This window comes from Theropithecus gelada, chromosome 4 (assembly GCF_003255815.1).
Source record: "Theropithecus gelada isolate Dixy chromosome 4, Tgel_1.0, whole genome shotgun sequence".
NCBI classification, from domain to species: domain Eukaryota; kingdom Metazoa; phylum Chordata; class Mammalia; order Primates; family Cercopithecidae; genus Theropithecus; species Theropithecus gelada.
The window spans coordinates 154127044-154144291 of NC_037671.1; the positions used below are offsets into that span (position 1 = coordinate 154127044).

Genomic DNA, 17248 nt, shown 5'->3' on the forward strand with positions numbered 1-17248 from the left:
AAAGAAAAGAAAAAAAGAAAGGTACAAAAGTAATGTTAGAAAAAGTAATCATTGTCCATGCATTTCAAAGAAATTCCCAATCACTTTTGCAAATGGAACTACAACACAATGCCTTATTTTTTGTAAGACATTAGAAATATGCAAGTAGCCAATTTTTTTCCAAATGAGTTTTGTACTAAATGAATATTACATTTTCTGATTTGTAAATATGGATATCTGGATATGACCTTAACACATACTTGACATGACCAAAACATTAAAGACATTTATGTTAAAGGAGCTTTCTCTGGGTTTGTTGATTCTGAAATTGAGTGGCTGATACTCCTTTAAATGAATGACCTACTTACTGGAAGAAAAATACAGTGAAAATCCAATAGATATAATAACGGGATACTCAATAATGTTTGAGTTCATGATGATTAACTGGTAAATAATGTTGTATTATTGAAATGCCTTAAAGATACTTAATGCTTAGTGATTTTTGTTTAGAGGTCTTACTAAGGATCTGCATTAGAAATAACAATAATTGATAGAGCCAAACATTCTGAAAGGATGTTTGAATTTCAGAAATTTCTTTCCTCTTACAAGAGGGATATATCCCAAAGATTTCTTCTAGAGATATAGTATTTTGATTTACCTGATTTCTTCTAAAGATATAATATTTAGATTTACCTGTTTAAAGTTGGTTAAAAGAAATACCTATTATTGAAAATCAAAACACAAAGTATTCAAAAGGAAAAGACTACTAGTTATGTACTGGTTGTCAACAGTTTGGGCTAAGTGAATGTTTCAGGTTCTGAGAGTATATTCAAAACCAGAAAACAGAGAGCAGACAGTCCAAGAGGATTTTCTACATGAATGTGTGAGAGCTGGACAATAGGTTACTGTCTAATCCACTTTGCGCTGCTGTGACAAAATACCACAGACTGGGTAATTTATAAAGAAAAGAAATTTATTCTCACAGTTCTGGAGACTGGGAAATCCAAGATCAAGGTGCTGGCAGATTAGGGACCTGTTTTTCTGCTTCCAAGATGGCACTTTGAATGCTGCATCCTCAGGAGAGAAAGAACATTGTGTCTTCACATGGCAGAAGAGCAAGAGAGAGAGAGAGCTCTCACCCCTGTAAGCCTTTTTAATAGTGGCATCAATTCATTCATGAGGAGAGAGCCCTCATGACCAAAACACTTCCCAAAAGGGCCCCCTCCCAATACTGTTGCACTGAGGATTAAATTTCAAACACATGGATTTTGTTGGACACATTCAAACCATAGCAGTTACTCTGTAGGATTAATTGCTGGCATATTTGGCATAACATCATCATTTTGTTTCAAGAATTGTATTTGTTAGATATGTATTCTATACAATAGATTGGTTGTAACCTCTAGTGACGTTAGATACTCTGTTTTAAAATGGCTCCTCTCTTGGACTTGGAGTTCTCAGGTAGAGCTTCACCAGGTCAGTTAGATTTTAATGCTGCTGCTCTGTCTGCATCACTTTTTTTTTTTTTTTTTTTTTGAGATGGAGTCTCACTCTGTGGACAGGCTGGATTGCAGTGGCGTGATCTCGGCTCACTGCAGTCTCCGCCTCCCAGGTTCAAGCAATTCTCCTGCCTCAGCCTCCTGAGTAGCTGGGACTACAGGCATGTGCCACCATGCCCAGCTAATTGTTTTTGTATTTTTAGTAGATACAGGGCTTCACCATGTTGGCCAAGATTGTCTCCATCTCTTGACCTCATAATCCGCTCGCCTTGGCCTCCCAAAGTGCTGGGATTACAGGCGTGAGCCACCACACCCGGCTCTATCTGCTACACTTTGACAACCCCCTTTTCAACGCACTAATCATGGCATCCCCTGGTTTTTTTTTTTTTGGTTTTTGTTTTGTTTTGTTCTGTTTTGTTTTGTTTACCAGGCTTACCTAAGCAAGGACTGAAATTCATTCTGTGACCAAATGATCACGTTACATTTATATTCAGTCATCTCTTCTCTAAATAATAACTGAGGGATATTATTCAATTGTGTTTTGTTTTGTTTTGTTTTGACATAAAGTCTCTCTCTGTCACCCAGGCTGGAGTACAGTGGCGCAATCTTGGCTCACTGCAACCTCCGCCTCCCGGGTTCAAGCAATTCTCCTGCCTCAGCCTCCTGAGTAGCTGGGACTACAGGCACGTGCCACTATGGCCAGCTAATTTTGTATTTTTAGTAAGATGGGGTTTCACCATGTTGGCCAGGATGGTCTCGATCTCCTGACCTCGGGATCCACCCACCTCAGCCTCCCAAAGTGCTGGGATTACAGGCATGAGCCACCGCACTCAGCCTCAATTGTGATTTTAAACAAAACTGATTTATTAAGAATTAAACTAGCCATAATACTGCCATAGGGCCAAGCTATAAAGCGTTTATGAAATAAAAATGAAGTAAACTACATATAGTCACTTTGACTACTAATTCAGCCCCATCAGAATTGGATATGCTTATCTGCCAGGGATAATGCACTATTCAGTTCTACTCATGAATTCCAGTCAGATCTTGATTTCTTGTTCGCTTTGATCTTCTTATGATGTCAATGGTACTTATAGCCTGCCTCAGATATTAAATTTTCTCAATGCCAAGGTCTTCTCTGATAGTGATTTTGGTTCACTTTCAGCAAATTGCTAAAAAATCACTATATCTGACACCCTTTCCTGAACATTAAAAATATCTGAAGACCATATTTTTCCCCCTGCCCTCTACTGTGCTGTCTTTCTCTTGCTTTGCTTTATTCTTTTTATCTCTAATCCCTTGGATGACCCTTGGTATAGCTGCCATTCTATCACAGAACACCCTTTGCCAACTCCCATCGCTCATCTGCTTTGCCATGTTAACATCCAAGTAAAAATTGTACATTTCCTACATTGTTTTGCAATTCATTTTCACTCACCTACTCTCAACACTGTATGTAGAAGGGAAATTCCCTGATTTGTGAAGCAGGAACTAACTTCCCAACTGAAAACCACCCCATCCAGAAGACTATCTCCTTAGGACACAGAGCAAACACTCTGGGGACCTTAGTTGGCCCCAAGTCCTGCACCCAGCAGTTGGCAGGCTGGCCCCACCTTTTTGGGGAAGGCAAGAACAAGAAAGTGGTTTAAGCAGCAGGCTTCCTGGGATGTCTAGCCCCAAGCCACCACACTCAGGCCTCCAGGAGTCACCCTTCCTCAGGTGGTGGAGGAAACAGCCCCTGTTTCTCTCCAGAACACAGTTGCCTCTTTGTGGAGATACAATTTGTTTAGCAGATCAGGTGAGTCAACAACAATAAACAAATAAATGACTTATGTAGGTCTGTGGGAGACATAACAGATCTTCTGTATCCCTAGAAGTCCCAAATCTATATGAATTTACCATTGCAAAAATCCCTCTTTAGTCTTCTCTTTTGAATCCAACCAATTTGGCACACAACCTTTGCAGTAAACTTTCATAACCCTTGGAGAAGGGCCACAGTTCTGCCCATACTCAAACACAAATGAGACCCCTGGAGACACCTCCTGGTGTCATGATCATATGGAGGCTGTTTTGGTTTCTAGGCTATCTTGTTGGGAGGCTGCACAGCCCTTCCATAGGGGTAATGATAATGCTAGTTCGTTTTCTTCCAAATGTGCAAATTACATAAGTAGCACAAAATGCTAGAAGAAGTGAAAAGATGAAAATTCAAGGCAAGTGAAAGCCAACAGGGCATTTGAACAAATGGCAGAGAGAGGTTTTACATCTTCCTCTGTCTCTGCCTCTTTCTGGAGTGCTATCAATGAGCAAAGTTACAGATTCTCTCTGAGTCCAAGCAACTATTTTGCTATCCTGAAAGTAACCCTTTGATGGTGATTTTCCATCTGACCCTACAGAAATTAAATCAAATAATCAACTAGTGTTGTTTATGATTGAAGGAGGGCTATCTAAATGTAAGTAAAAATTGATATGAACAGTGTTACTCTATTCATATAGGCATTCCTTTTTTATCAATTTATAGTAATTTTTAAGGTATTTTTCAAAAGAAAAGGAAGCTATTAAATACATTAGTAGTGATAGCCATTGGAAATTATTTCCATTTCATTTCCTGGCAACTTCATAAAAAGGTATAATTTATTCTGAAATGTGTGTTCTGAGTGGAATGATTAATATTCTTACTGTTAGAACACCTAGAACAAAATCTATTTGTCCTCTTTCAACTATGAGAGCATGGGAGGGTTGGTAATTTCCTCTTGAAAACTGAAGGAAAAATAGTTTCTTAGTTTAAGTGATACCAAAACCGCTGAAATTTCAATTGTAAAATTTCACTAAACAACCTAATGAAGATCATTCTTGTTAGTTCCATGTAAAATCACCTTCCTAAAATGTTCCCATATTCATAATGGAGAAAGGTATGATGGTAGCAAATTGTTAGTTGCATGCTTCAAAAAATAGTATGATAACAAGACATGGAACTGTGAACAGCTCATTGGCAAAATTCTAGTGGAAAACTGCTCTTCTGTGCCCTCATTAATGAGTATAATGGTGTCTGCATATGGGCATTTAATGATACTATTTGATGATAGAAAATAACTTCAAAGAAGAAACAATGATGGCTTTGTGGTTGGAAACTACTTCAAACTTTCTGAGAGATTTACTCTTGGTTCTTTGTACCTTGTTTTTCTTAAAGATCAAAGTATCTGTGTCTTCGGGAGGTGACTGCATTCGAACGTACAAGCCAGAAATCAAGAAAGGAAGTTACAATAATATTGTTGTCAATGTAAAGACAGCTGTTGCTGACAACCTCCTCTTTTATCTTGGAAGTGCCAAATTTGTAAGTCTAATATTCAGCTTTTCATTAGGCTGTGTATGTGTCTAGCTAGAGGTTAATCCAAAAATGTGTAGAATCCAATAACATGGTCCCCAAATGGTCTAACATAGGCGTTCAGATTTGAAAACCTCAACATCTTACCTCACAAAATTCTGAAGTGTCAAATTAAGTTAGAAGTCAAATGAAAGGAAGAAATACAGTATTTAGTCACATTTACCTTCATTTTTCAGTATATCATCATTTCTGTTAAATTATACTTATAGATCCAGTGATTTAAGAACACTAATGAGAACAAAGCTATTTTACTTACTTCTTATTTGTTTATCTTATTTACTGTTCAAACTAAATTACAATAAACTCTTCTGTTAATGAAATGAAAATAGCAAAGTGTGTACTATTTTATTTAACCAATGAAAACTCTGCTAACTTGTTTTGAATTTATGACCTGAACTGAAATAACACAGATTATATGGACAAAAGCCCACCCATAAAGTTCTAATTTCTTCCATTTGAACTATTTGATTTTGCATGCATGGGGATCTTCCAAAATGAATATGACTTCTTAACAAATCAGTCATGGTGTAAGTCAATATTTGCCGTTTGGGTAAGGAATTCTAGGTCAATTTGAGAAATAAAATCATAGCTGCCCCCTCAAAAATGTCAGTGTCTTTGGTGAAAATAATAATGGATTCTAAATTTAAATATTTGTTTTTATCTTTACCACAAGTATCAGAGTGATAAAGGCTTTGGTCTCAAAATTAGACTTAATTAGAATTGGTAAAATTAACAAACATGCCTGAGCATTATGGACTTTTTTTTTTTTGCTTTAAGGATACAAAAATAAAATATTATTTTAATAACGTATAATAATAATTAATATTATTTGACAAGTATTATCATGAAGCTCCTAATTATTTCACATGTCTGCAAATGGCACTTACTGAAAATCACTCTGCTTGTCTCCTCTTTAAAGGTGCTTTATATCTGATATCTCTTGTTTTTGCTTTTCTCTGAACTAGATTGATTTTCTGGCTATAGAAATGCGTAAAGGCAAAGTCAGCTTCCTCTGGGATGTTGGATCTGGAGTTGGACGTGTAGAGTACCCAGATTTGACTATTGATGACTCATATTGGTACCGTATTATGGCATCAAGGTAACCAACTTAATAAAGATTAAGATAATTAAATGATAGAATTTTGAAGTAGTTTCCCAGTTTATAAGACAACTCCTATTTCCATTTCAATAAGGTAGCTGTGTATGTATGTAGATACATGTGTATGAATTTTATATGTTATACGTATACATGTCTGGGAGTGGGTATGTTTGTCGTACTTGTTAGGAACTGACAAACCTTCCAGGTATTGACCAGAGGAACCAGTCCATTTCTGACCCCTTTATCTTGTGTCTGTAGGAATTTGGGGGCGTCGCTGTCTCAGGCTCCTTATCTCACCTGAAAAAAGTACCGTCACTCATTCTTATGCAATACAAGCCAAAGCATAAGAGCATCATTATTGCCTGTCTTTGGTGTACACAGTTCCTCTTTTAGTCTACATAGCCACCATAGAAACATGCAGTATCGAAACGCTGAAATTCATATGTAACATATCAGGTCCACCCTACTTAAAATGGGAAATAATCGAGAATTGATTCAGTTATCCTATCTTTGGAGCTTTAATGCAATTATCAACGTCTAGTACGATATAGATTACTTATAGAACTATCCCTGTCTTCAGCACTTGCCTCATTATCTCTTCTTGTTTTCCCAATTCTCAACTCCCTGTTAAACCCAAAGCAGCTAACAGTTGAGAGGTATGGTTATGGGCCTAGGGCTGGGCATGAAGCTGATTGGAGATAGAGAAGATATAAGGAACTGGTAATCGTTGACTCTGGGTGATAGATACATAGAGTTGCATTCTGTTTGTAGATACTTAAGTTTTTCCATAATAAAAAGTTTAAAAGAAAGAGCCACGTTCAATGGCATGTGCTGTAGTCCCAGCTACTTGGGAGGCTGAGGCAGGAGGATCATTTCAGCCCAGGAATTCAAGGCTGTGGTCATGATGATCGTGCTTGTGAATAACCACTGCAGTCCAGCCTGGGCAACATAGCAAGACTTCATCTCTTAAAAAAAAAAAAAAAAAAAAAAAGTTATAAAAAAATGAGAAGCAATATTTTTAGTTCGTTTTAAGCAAGTTTTTCAGCAAAAGTGTGTGTGCATGTGTGTGAGAGAGAGAGAGAGAGTGACAGAGTGCTTGCATATTTAGTGGTGTTGAGGGAATTAAGTACTTAACCGGGTTTAAGGACATTTATACTCATAAAGTACAGTTCTTCTTTCAGAAAAGATACATTCTGTTAAAGAAAGTGAACCTTATTTGATAAATTCATTCTTTTGTTACCATGTATTTCACTTAACACTGCATCCTCAAAGATAAAAAGATTACCAAAATGAGACAGCAGGGAGAGAAATATGACACCGAAGTTTTATTATGACTGCTTGTCTCCAAAGAGAGACCAGATTTTCATATTTAACAGCTCATGGAAATCAATCACTTAAAAAAGAAAATGAAATAAAATGATAATAGCTTTCAAAATTCTGTTAATTGAATTTCAAAATGAACTTCTATGCAATTTGTACACTGAAATCTGAACGGTGGATATTGTACTATACATTAAGATGCTGTGCCAAACAATAAAAGATATACCATTCTAGGAAGACTACTTCAACAAACTGGGATCCAAGATATTATAAAGAATTTTAGGAGAAATCTTGCAGCTTATGATGTGGAAGGGTGGTTCATTTGGGGTCCACTTGCTGAATTAAATTAAACAAAATGCTGAAAGTAATATAAACTTGCATAAATTGTATGTGTTGGAAAATAGTAAATTATGTAAGCCATAGGAAAAAGACTTTCCACTTAACCAATAGCAATTCCATCAATTAACTGCTGCTGTGTCATTTCATGTCAATGAACACACACAGAATCAGGATATGGTGGTCACTGGTTCTGGTTGAAACTGATGTGAGTGTTCAGCCAAGATCAGACTTTGAGTATTGATTTGAGATCTAATGAATTTGGAATGTTAGAAACTAAACAGCCAGTTTTCTCCTAAATTCTTAAAAACAAGTCTCTGCATTTTGTATCTTTTAAATCTGGAATTACCAGAAATGTGATGCATATTACATTTTCTGTATGTTCCTCCCCTTCACTTCAACACGTACCCTTGAAGAACTGGGAGAAATGGAACTATTTCTGTGAGAGCCCTGGATGGACCCAAAGCCAGCATTGTACCCAGCACATACCATTCGACGTCTCCTCCAGGGTACACTATTCTAGATGTGGATGCAAATGCAATGCTGTTTGTTGGTGGCCTGACTGGGAAATTAAAGGTAATGTGTTCAGCCTCCTCCTGTTCTATTTCATCTTTGTTGACATCTCTTGACATAATTGCTTCAGGAGAAGGTATGATAAAGCTCTGTAAAACTTGACCACGTTTTACTTAACTTGCATTTATGAAAACATGAATTTATTTTGAGTAAGAATTTTCTTCTTTGAAGATTCAACCTGGAAACACAATATTTTTAAGCCTGTGTGTATTTATTTAAACAGCTGTTGTTTTGTCTTTATCTGTGGCATCAGTTTTGTGTATATTCTTGTTTTAGTTGCCTCAAGAGCCAAGTGTTTTTTAAGTATACCTGATCTTCTGAATCGATTTATGATTTATAGATATGAAGTGCTATAAAGTTCATACTCACATCTAATTAAAAGATTTATGAATACTTTGGGAAATATCACAGGAGCTATAAGCTTTCAAAACATGATCTGGTTTTAAAGTTTTCAAGTTGCTCTTATTCTTATACGGTGATGCACTTAATATTCATAATTGCTTCATGACAGTCCTTGCGCGTTTCAAAACGCAGAAAGCCTGCCTTTTAAAGAAGGTTGTGTTGATTAAATGGAATTAGGTGTTGGGAAGCCACTATGGGTGAGATGCAGGAGCACAACCAAATATAATGGATAATCCTGGGATTGTCAGAATCATTCTGGGATGAGATTAGTCAGAAAATGTGAAAAGCCAGGGTGACCCCAAATTTATGAGGACTCAGCCTTCATATAGAATGAGGTTATTTTATTTGCTTTGAGTATGAGATGTGACTCTAAAGTATGAGAACTGATTCCAAAACCACATGCTGAAGTTATCCTCATTTCTTAGAACTTCATATAAATGTATATGGTACATAGTTACATATAGTCATATTATCAACTTTCTCTCCTTCACAGATGGATAAATACAGGGACAGCACACAGTAGTACAAAAGCCATGAATTTTGAAATCAAATCCAGGTTGAATTTCCTTCTCTTCCACTTACTAAAATATGACCTTAGACAAGTTACTTAACCCCTTGGGCTTTGGTTTTCTCAACTAGAAAAGAATGATAAAAATATCTACCTTGCTTGCATATTGTAGGATACAATAATGCATTTTTTAATATGCTTATAACTCTTCCTATATGTTAAGTAATGTTCTCAGTAGTTTACATGAATTAACTTGTTTAATTTTTACAACAACCCCAAAAGGTATGTCTTAGTCTGTTAAGGCTGCTGTAAGAAAAATACCCTGGGTAGTTTATAAATAAACAAACATTTATTTCTCACAGTTCTTGAAGCTAAGAAGTCTGAGATCAAGGTACCGGTAGATTTGGTGTTTAGTGAGGGCCAGTTTTTCATAGAAGGAGCCTCCTTGCTGTTCTCACATAGTAGAAAGAGTGAACAAGCTCCTTTGGACCTATTTTATAAGGGCACTAATTCCATTCATGAAGACCCTGCCCCTCACCACCTAAAACTCACCTCTCAAATGCCCTGCCTCCTAATACCATCACTTTGGTGGGTAGGATTTTAATATATGAATTTTGGGAGGGACACAAACATTCACACCACAGCAAGGTAGATACTAATATTCTCCTCATTCTATAGTTAAGGAATCTGAAGAAGAGAGACGTTAAATATCTTGACCAAGGTCACACGGTAATTAGCAGAGCTGGGATTTGAACACAGTTAATAGGCACAATAGTCTTCACTCGCAGCATCTTGCTTCACTGCCACAGTGAATAGTGAGATTGTGTGTATAAAATATATGGCGAATAACTGAGATGTGGTCATCACACCTTAAATTGTACCTTAATAATTATTATGCAAATGTAATTGGCACAAAAGCAGCATTCTGTCAGTCTCAGAAAAAGGAAGAAAACATGAACAAATGAAATCTACAGAAAACCTTAAGAAGTCATTTTGGCCAAGAATTTCAAGGCTCCTGCCACACCAGAATATGAACCAAAAGCTGAAAACAACTAAATGAACTTGCTGATGAGAATTCAAATGAGCAGGAAAATCTCTCAAATATAGCTTTTCAGGATGCGAGAAGAAGCAGAAAGCAAGCAGAATTCACAAGTAGAATAATCAATCTCTAGAAAATTAAGAGGTTCAGACTGATGACAGAGCATTGCAAGGACGATTCCAATGTGCAAGTCAGGGGCTCCGCTCAACAGTCTTTCTATGCGGCTGTGCAACACGTGGTCACAGCAGTGGGAAATGTACATGTTGATGGGTTTAACCTAAAACTATAGCAGTAGGCCATACCATACAGCCTAGGTGTGTAGTAAGCTATACCATCTAGATTTGTGCAAGTACTGTACACTCTATGATTTTAACTATTCAGTAACTGATTTTACTATTTAAAATTTTAACTAGTCAGTAACTGTTTTCTTACATGTGTTCTAAAAACCAAATGAGTCAATGCACTGTTTTTCCTAGATAATTTGAGTAAATATGGGTTCACTTTGGCACAGAGTTTTTAAAGTTATAGGCACCAGAATATAGTACAGTCATGTGTCACTCAATGTCAGGAATACATTCCAAGAAAGATGGAATTAGGCAATTTCTTCAATGTGCAAACATCATAGAGTGTATAGTACACAAATCTGGATGGCACAGCCTACCACACACCTAGGCTCTATGGTATAGCCTACTGTTCCAAGGCTACAGCCTGTACAGCATGTTACTCCACTGGATACCGTAGGCAATTGTAACTCAGGGTAAGTATTTGTGTATCTAAACATAAACAAGGTACAGTAAAAATACAGTATTATAATTTATGGAAGCACCATCATATATGTGATCTGTCATTTACCAAGACATTTGTAATATGTCAATGCCAAAACAGTTGTTTAAATTTACAACAAACTTCTCTAGGAGGGACCAGGTCATTCTCTTTCTTCATGATTGTGCATCAAGCCTAAGACCTTTCCTGTGAAAATGATACCAGGATTGAATTTGTTCAGATTATTTATTGATTCTCTGTTTGACTCCAGGCCCTGTGCTGTGTATACAAGCAAACAACACCAACGTGGTCTCTTTTCTTACAAAGTTGCTTACTTTTTCTTCATTCCCTTGAACTCGAAATCTTCTTGGCTGTGAACAGAAATTAAAAAATTTAGAACAGCACTACCATAGAGTGATTTAAACAAGTGCTTTTACAAAATCTCTTCTATGTCATCAGCACGTACCCTTTCTTCAGATCTCAGGGGAAAAATCTTTGTGTATGCATGGCCCAAATTTGCCCAAAGAAAATTAGGTAGGAGCATTAGCATTTATTGAACACCCTCTGTATGTCAGGCACTGAGATTGGTGCCATAAATAAATTATCTAACTTTATTCTCACAACAGTTCCACATTGCAGACAAAAGAATAGAATTGTGGAGAAGGTCAGCAGCTCACCTAAAGTAAGAAGTTAGGAAGTGTTTATTTACTGATGATGAAAACTGGTATAGCAAAATGTAATCAGCATTCATTGATTACATAGTTGAGCTTTTCCCCTGTTGTAGACTCATCCTGGAGAAGCTCTAAGGATATAGATATAATATGATGAAAAGATGAATATGTACATATGCCAAAATATCAGAAAGAATGGATAATGATCACTTTAGCTTCTGCTGATAACTCTCATGGATAAACCAAGATTATTTGTGAAATTCCAAATTCTAACAAATACGGTATTTCTTTCTGCAGAAGGCTGATGCTGTACGTGTGATTACATTCACCGGCTGCATGGGAGAAACATACTTTGACAACAAACCTATAGGTCTGTGGAATTTCCGAGAAAAAGAAGGTGACTGCAAAGGATGCACTGTAAGGTTAGTTGAGATGAGGACTCTCCCAGATCTGTCCTGTGCATAATAAAAGCTTCAATTTTTATTGCATAATATTCTATTATCATGTGGATGATATAGAGCAGGTTTGAAATGATTATGCTCAGAGGTGGAATTACCCCAAAACTAATGAATCTTCAAGTCTCTGCCTGCATTTGCGCAGGCATATTTCAAGCCCTGGGAGGTACACTAGCAGTACATTTGCATAGTCATATGTTTTTATAAAATTTGCAAAGGTAAGAAATTTTGACTACAATCAGTTAAGTTTCCACTCCAGTGTTCCTTCATGTCGAGGGGGGTTTTAGTGTCTGTGAGTAACTCATTGTTACAATTTTTTTTTTTTCCCTAAAGAGAGCTTTCCCCAAACTGATTAAGTTTCAGGTCTTGCTGAGCATGAATTCACTCTATTTATGTTTATAACAAAATTAGAACCCCAGCCCAGGTTTTATGGGGTTTTTTTATTGACACATAGGATCCTACAAGTGCTTCAAGTGGAAGCCTATGGGATTTAATGATTCTGCTTCAAGAGAGAAGGAGAACAAGGGGCCGAGATAGTCCAGGAGGAAAGTTCCTAATACATATCCTCAATTATAAGATAGAGGGTAGAATGAATAGGAATTTGAAAATATTTAACATCCTATCATACTAAGCATGTGTAGAGAATAAACATTTTTAGATAAAAATGAATAGAGGATATAAAATATTTAGCTAGAAGTAGAGGATTTCTCAGCATAAAAAGCTTAGAGCCCACTGATCACCCAAGCCTAAAGCAATTTTATTATATTAAATTAAAACGATAAAACATACTTTAAATACCTGCAGACTTAACATGTCATAACAGCAACTCAGAAACCATTAAGTGCTAAGGAGTTTGTGTTATTTTCCATTTAAAGGACATACATATGTTTGTAGGACCCAAATCCTAGCAGAGTACACTTCACATTTCCTTCTCTACATCTCTACAGTTTTATAGAAGAAAGTAGCCCCAAAATATTATCCGTCTAAAAGTCTTAACTTCCAACTCTTTGTTTTCTTTTTAACATCATGGACTTGTCAACATGAAATTGAGGATAGTTTGAAAGCCTGACCCATTCATTGTTTAAGATGATTTTGTCAATAATCTTCAACAAAATCTAACATGGAAGGTTGTCTGTAAAATTCTTTCAATACATGAAAGACAATGAAGCCCATATTAATATTCTGCTACTCATAAACAAACACCAACTTTTCCCTAAGCATTTTTTTGGTAAACTTCTAAGTAGGATTTTCAAAAGCCTATTATCAACAAAACATCTAAGGCATTTAAATATCCATTCAGCAGTGCATGTCATGTGAGACTGAACATCACTAATTAACAATTCTGCAAAGATTTTGCGCTTCAACATATAAAGCATTATGCTAATTTCTGATAAGAGTATTCCTGTATATACATAGGGTGTTTTGTAGGTTGCAGAGATTCACACTTACAACTTCTTGATACTAGAATGAATACAGCCTAGTCCTGGCCATGAAGAGACATCACCAAGAAGGGAGGAAAAGACAAATATTAAATATTTCAAATATCAGACATAATACAAATCCCTTTAAAAAGACATATTCAGAGTATACTATGATTGCCCACATCAGATTAAGGGCATCATGATCTGCTTCATGGAGGAGGTGATGTTTGAAATGGGTCTTGACCTGAGGTAAGAGTCCAAAAAGAGGAGACAGCAGATGAAATGTGAAGAACATTCTAGTTCCTGAAACCAGTAAGAGCAAAGGGAGGAAGAGTGGGAAGCTGGAGTGTTTTTAGAAAAGAACAAGTGTGAATCCAATCATACAGGACTGGCAAATGGGAGAATGATTTGGGTAAGATGCAGTGGCCACATAGGTTCATACACAGTTCTTCCCAGCATAATCATGATTTCTTCTCTACCCCATAACGGTAGCTGAATGCAAAGTAAACCAACATAGCTGAAGACACCAACCTCAAAGTACCGTGCCACAACACAGCCTGTCCACAGTGCCCATTCACCCACATGCCTGCCTTCTGCATGATTTGGCCAACCACTCTATCTTGGAAATGTTCATGGTCCACGTCTTTTCTGTCATTGTGCATTTTTGCCCCATTGCTAACACTTGGCAGTGTCAACCCTTCTCTTACCCGTTGTCATCAAACTACCTTCGCATTTTCCTTTTAAGGTGAAGTGATATGTATACTGAAATAATCCTATATTTTTTAATGTTTTAGTGTGTCATTTTGAGCTGTGCTAATACTTTGATCAGGATTGTTATTGTTTTGTGAGTTCTCTAATTACATAGTTGTGTAAGTTTTTAGCAGTCGGCCCCAACCCTATTTTCCCATAAGCCCCGTTATTTGTTAGAATAATTTTTATAGAACTCCTGGTGTGTGTTTGTTCATTTATTTGTTGTTTTCAGGAAAACACTTATCACATTTGAACATAAAGAGCAATCATTCCTACTAAAGAGCAGGAGTGATTTTATGGAGAAGATGTAAAAATGAGGCTAAAAGAGGTAGACTAAGAAAATGTCATAAAGACCTTAGAATGTCAGTTTTAGAAATTTGCATTTATTCAATAGTCAGTAGAAGAGATGAAATTGTTGTTATGCTTTAGAAAGAGTAATCTGTCAAAGATATTTTTGAAAGTGTATCTTATTTTTCTCACACTTCTAAAATTCACATTAAGATTAAAGTAAGGGGGAAAAAAAGCTGCTACAAGTAAAATGTAGTTAGTTGAGCATTGAAATGATATTTTAATAGACTAAGCCCTAATAGTCACCTAGTTCTTGTTAACTAGAGTTACATGTGGAAGAACATAGTTGCTCCAAAATAGCATAATTAATCTGTACTAACTTTACCAGACATCAAGGTTCAAAAGAGAAACAAAAGGCAAGTTAAGAAGCTTAGTGTTTATTAATTATGAAAGAGTAGGGTTTTTTTTTTTAGTAAATGTATTCAGAATGAATAGGATAATTCTATTCTATGTCAAAATATTACAGTATATACCTTGAAGGACTCATATTTTTTCTCATCCCATAGTCACCAATTCAAAGCCAGACTTATCTTGCTTCTCCTAGTGTTTGCTAATGAATTAAATGAAGTGGGGGGATCTACAGCTCTGTGTTTAGCCACTCCCAGGCCACAACTCTTTCCTGCAGATATCTCCACAATCGTAGTAACATCAGACAGATAAATAGGTAGATAGAGAGATACATAAAAATAGCCTCATGTTTGGAAAAAGTATTTTAAATGTTGTATTCACAAGACTTATCTTAGATATTCATTAATTATGCACCCAATATTGATTAGACATATATTCTTTATGAGGCAATTTGCTATACTAAAATCTTTTTCATTCCACAAACATCAACTGGATTCTAGGATCCAAGTACTGTACTGTATGTACTAGATGTTTTGAGTTTGTGCCTGACATGGGACCCAGCCCATAATCTCTTAGATGGTCTCATGAAATTTACATTCTAGTGAAGCAGACAGATAAAAAACATACAAATAAATACAGGCCTCCTTCATTGTCTGAATCTAATTTGTTCCGGAAAAACTTGTTGGAAGGCAAATATTGAGAGTAAGGATCCTATATAAAAGAAATGTAATAATGTATTCTCAGCCCATCCAGAAACCCCACCACTTTGCCCAAATACCACTAAGACACCCTTAGGCTTCAATATAACTATCTACTACCAAGTACTTCTACAAAACATAAAGCACTTAAAAAAACTGATGACTTAGTTATTGCACACCTCATGAAAGGTGAGAGATGGTTTTTAGTTATTGTAGCACGGTGGCAGTAGAGATGGAGATATGTGGATGGAACGAAGATGTATTTAAGATATTTCCTACCCTACAACAGCCTATAATCTCACTGCTCTTCAATGATGTGTTGAATAGTGACAGACCAAATAGATATGATCTGATTCATGTGAAATGTCTCCTTCTCAGTCCTCAGGTGGAAGACAGTGAGGGGACTATTCAGTTTGATGGAGAAGGTTATGCATTGGTCAGCCGCCCCATTCGCTGGTACCCCAACATCTCCACCGTCATGTTCAAGTTCAGAACATTTTCTTCGAGTGCTCTCCTGATGTATCTTGCCACACGAGACCTGGTAAAGATCATGTGCATAGCAGAGTTTCCATGATTGAAAATGTGTTTGCTTCTTTTATCAGTTATTGGTAAAATTATCAGTTATTTTCTAAAAAGCTTGGGATGGCTGTCTGGCAGCCAAGAATGGGTGATACAGATAGTGCTTATGTATTTTCACTAATAACTTTAATCACAGATACAATTTAATTACTATTTATTTTCAGTACAGCTCCCCACATAATCCTTTAAGCAATACATCCGGTAATAATTTTTCCCAGCATGGAGCCATGCAGCAGCAAAATGCTTCCTTAATCTTCTTTCAGAGACCTAAGTTGAAAAGGGGATTCTAAATATTCTTTGGCCTCATTATTTTCTGGTCAGTATTTCTTAATGAATTCTTTCAGGGAACATACCTTTTGGTTCACTTAATATGTTTTCAAATGAACTCACATTTTACTACTGTAACAAAAGGGTATGTCTTAGAAATTTGGTTGTGACCATTTGCGTCATAATTTCACAACCACAGAAATTCAGAAAACAGTAACACCAATTCTATTTTCAGAATGGATTTCTGTAGCAGAGCGACATATTCAGCAATTTAGCCACAAGATCCTAATATAAACCCCACAAAAAAGCGAACACTCATCTATTTCTCTGTGTATCTAATCACTGGTGTATGTTTACTCTATTAATAGAGAGATTTCATGAGTGTGGAGCTCACTGATGGGCACATAAAAGTCAGTTATGATCTGGGTTCAGGAATGGCTTCTGTTGTCAGCAATCAAAACCATAATGATGGAAAATGGAAATCATTCACCCTGTCAAGAATTCAAAAACAAGGTGAGTTTTTACAGTAATAATGCAATATGGGCCTTAATCATGCAATCCAGAGTGCACATGTACCCGATCAAGAGGAAGACTCCGTCTATCATTTTAGCTACTCACAGGTTCAGTGAAAAATTGATACAGTCATTTTTTTGGCTTAGATTATAGGTGATTTGGGTTAAACATGACTGATTGAAGAGCCAAATGCTTCTCTATCATTTTCTTTTGAAACGGAGAGCTTAATTTGAAAGCATAAAACTGTCTTACAAGTTGCAAAATTATATCCTGTAATATGTTTGAAAAATGTTGAGTGC

At 36.4% G+C, this 17248-nt stretch overlaps 1 protein-coding gene across 1 annotated transcript in view; it reads left to right on the top strand.

Moving 5' to 3' along the window:
• Window positions 1–17248, top strand: part of LAMA2 (laminin subunit alpha 2) — a 601080-nt gene that overhangs the window by 534318 nt on the left and 49514 nt on the right. The window contains 6 exon segments of the mRNA XM_025382237.1: window positions 4666–4809; window positions 5826–5959; window positions 8032–8191; window positions 11868–11992; window positions 15969–16131; window positions 16805–16949. Coding sequence (XP_025238022.1) covers window positions 4666–4809; window positions 5826–5959; window positions 8032–8191; window positions 11868–11992; window positions 15969–16131; window positions 16805–16949 — 871 coding nt within the window.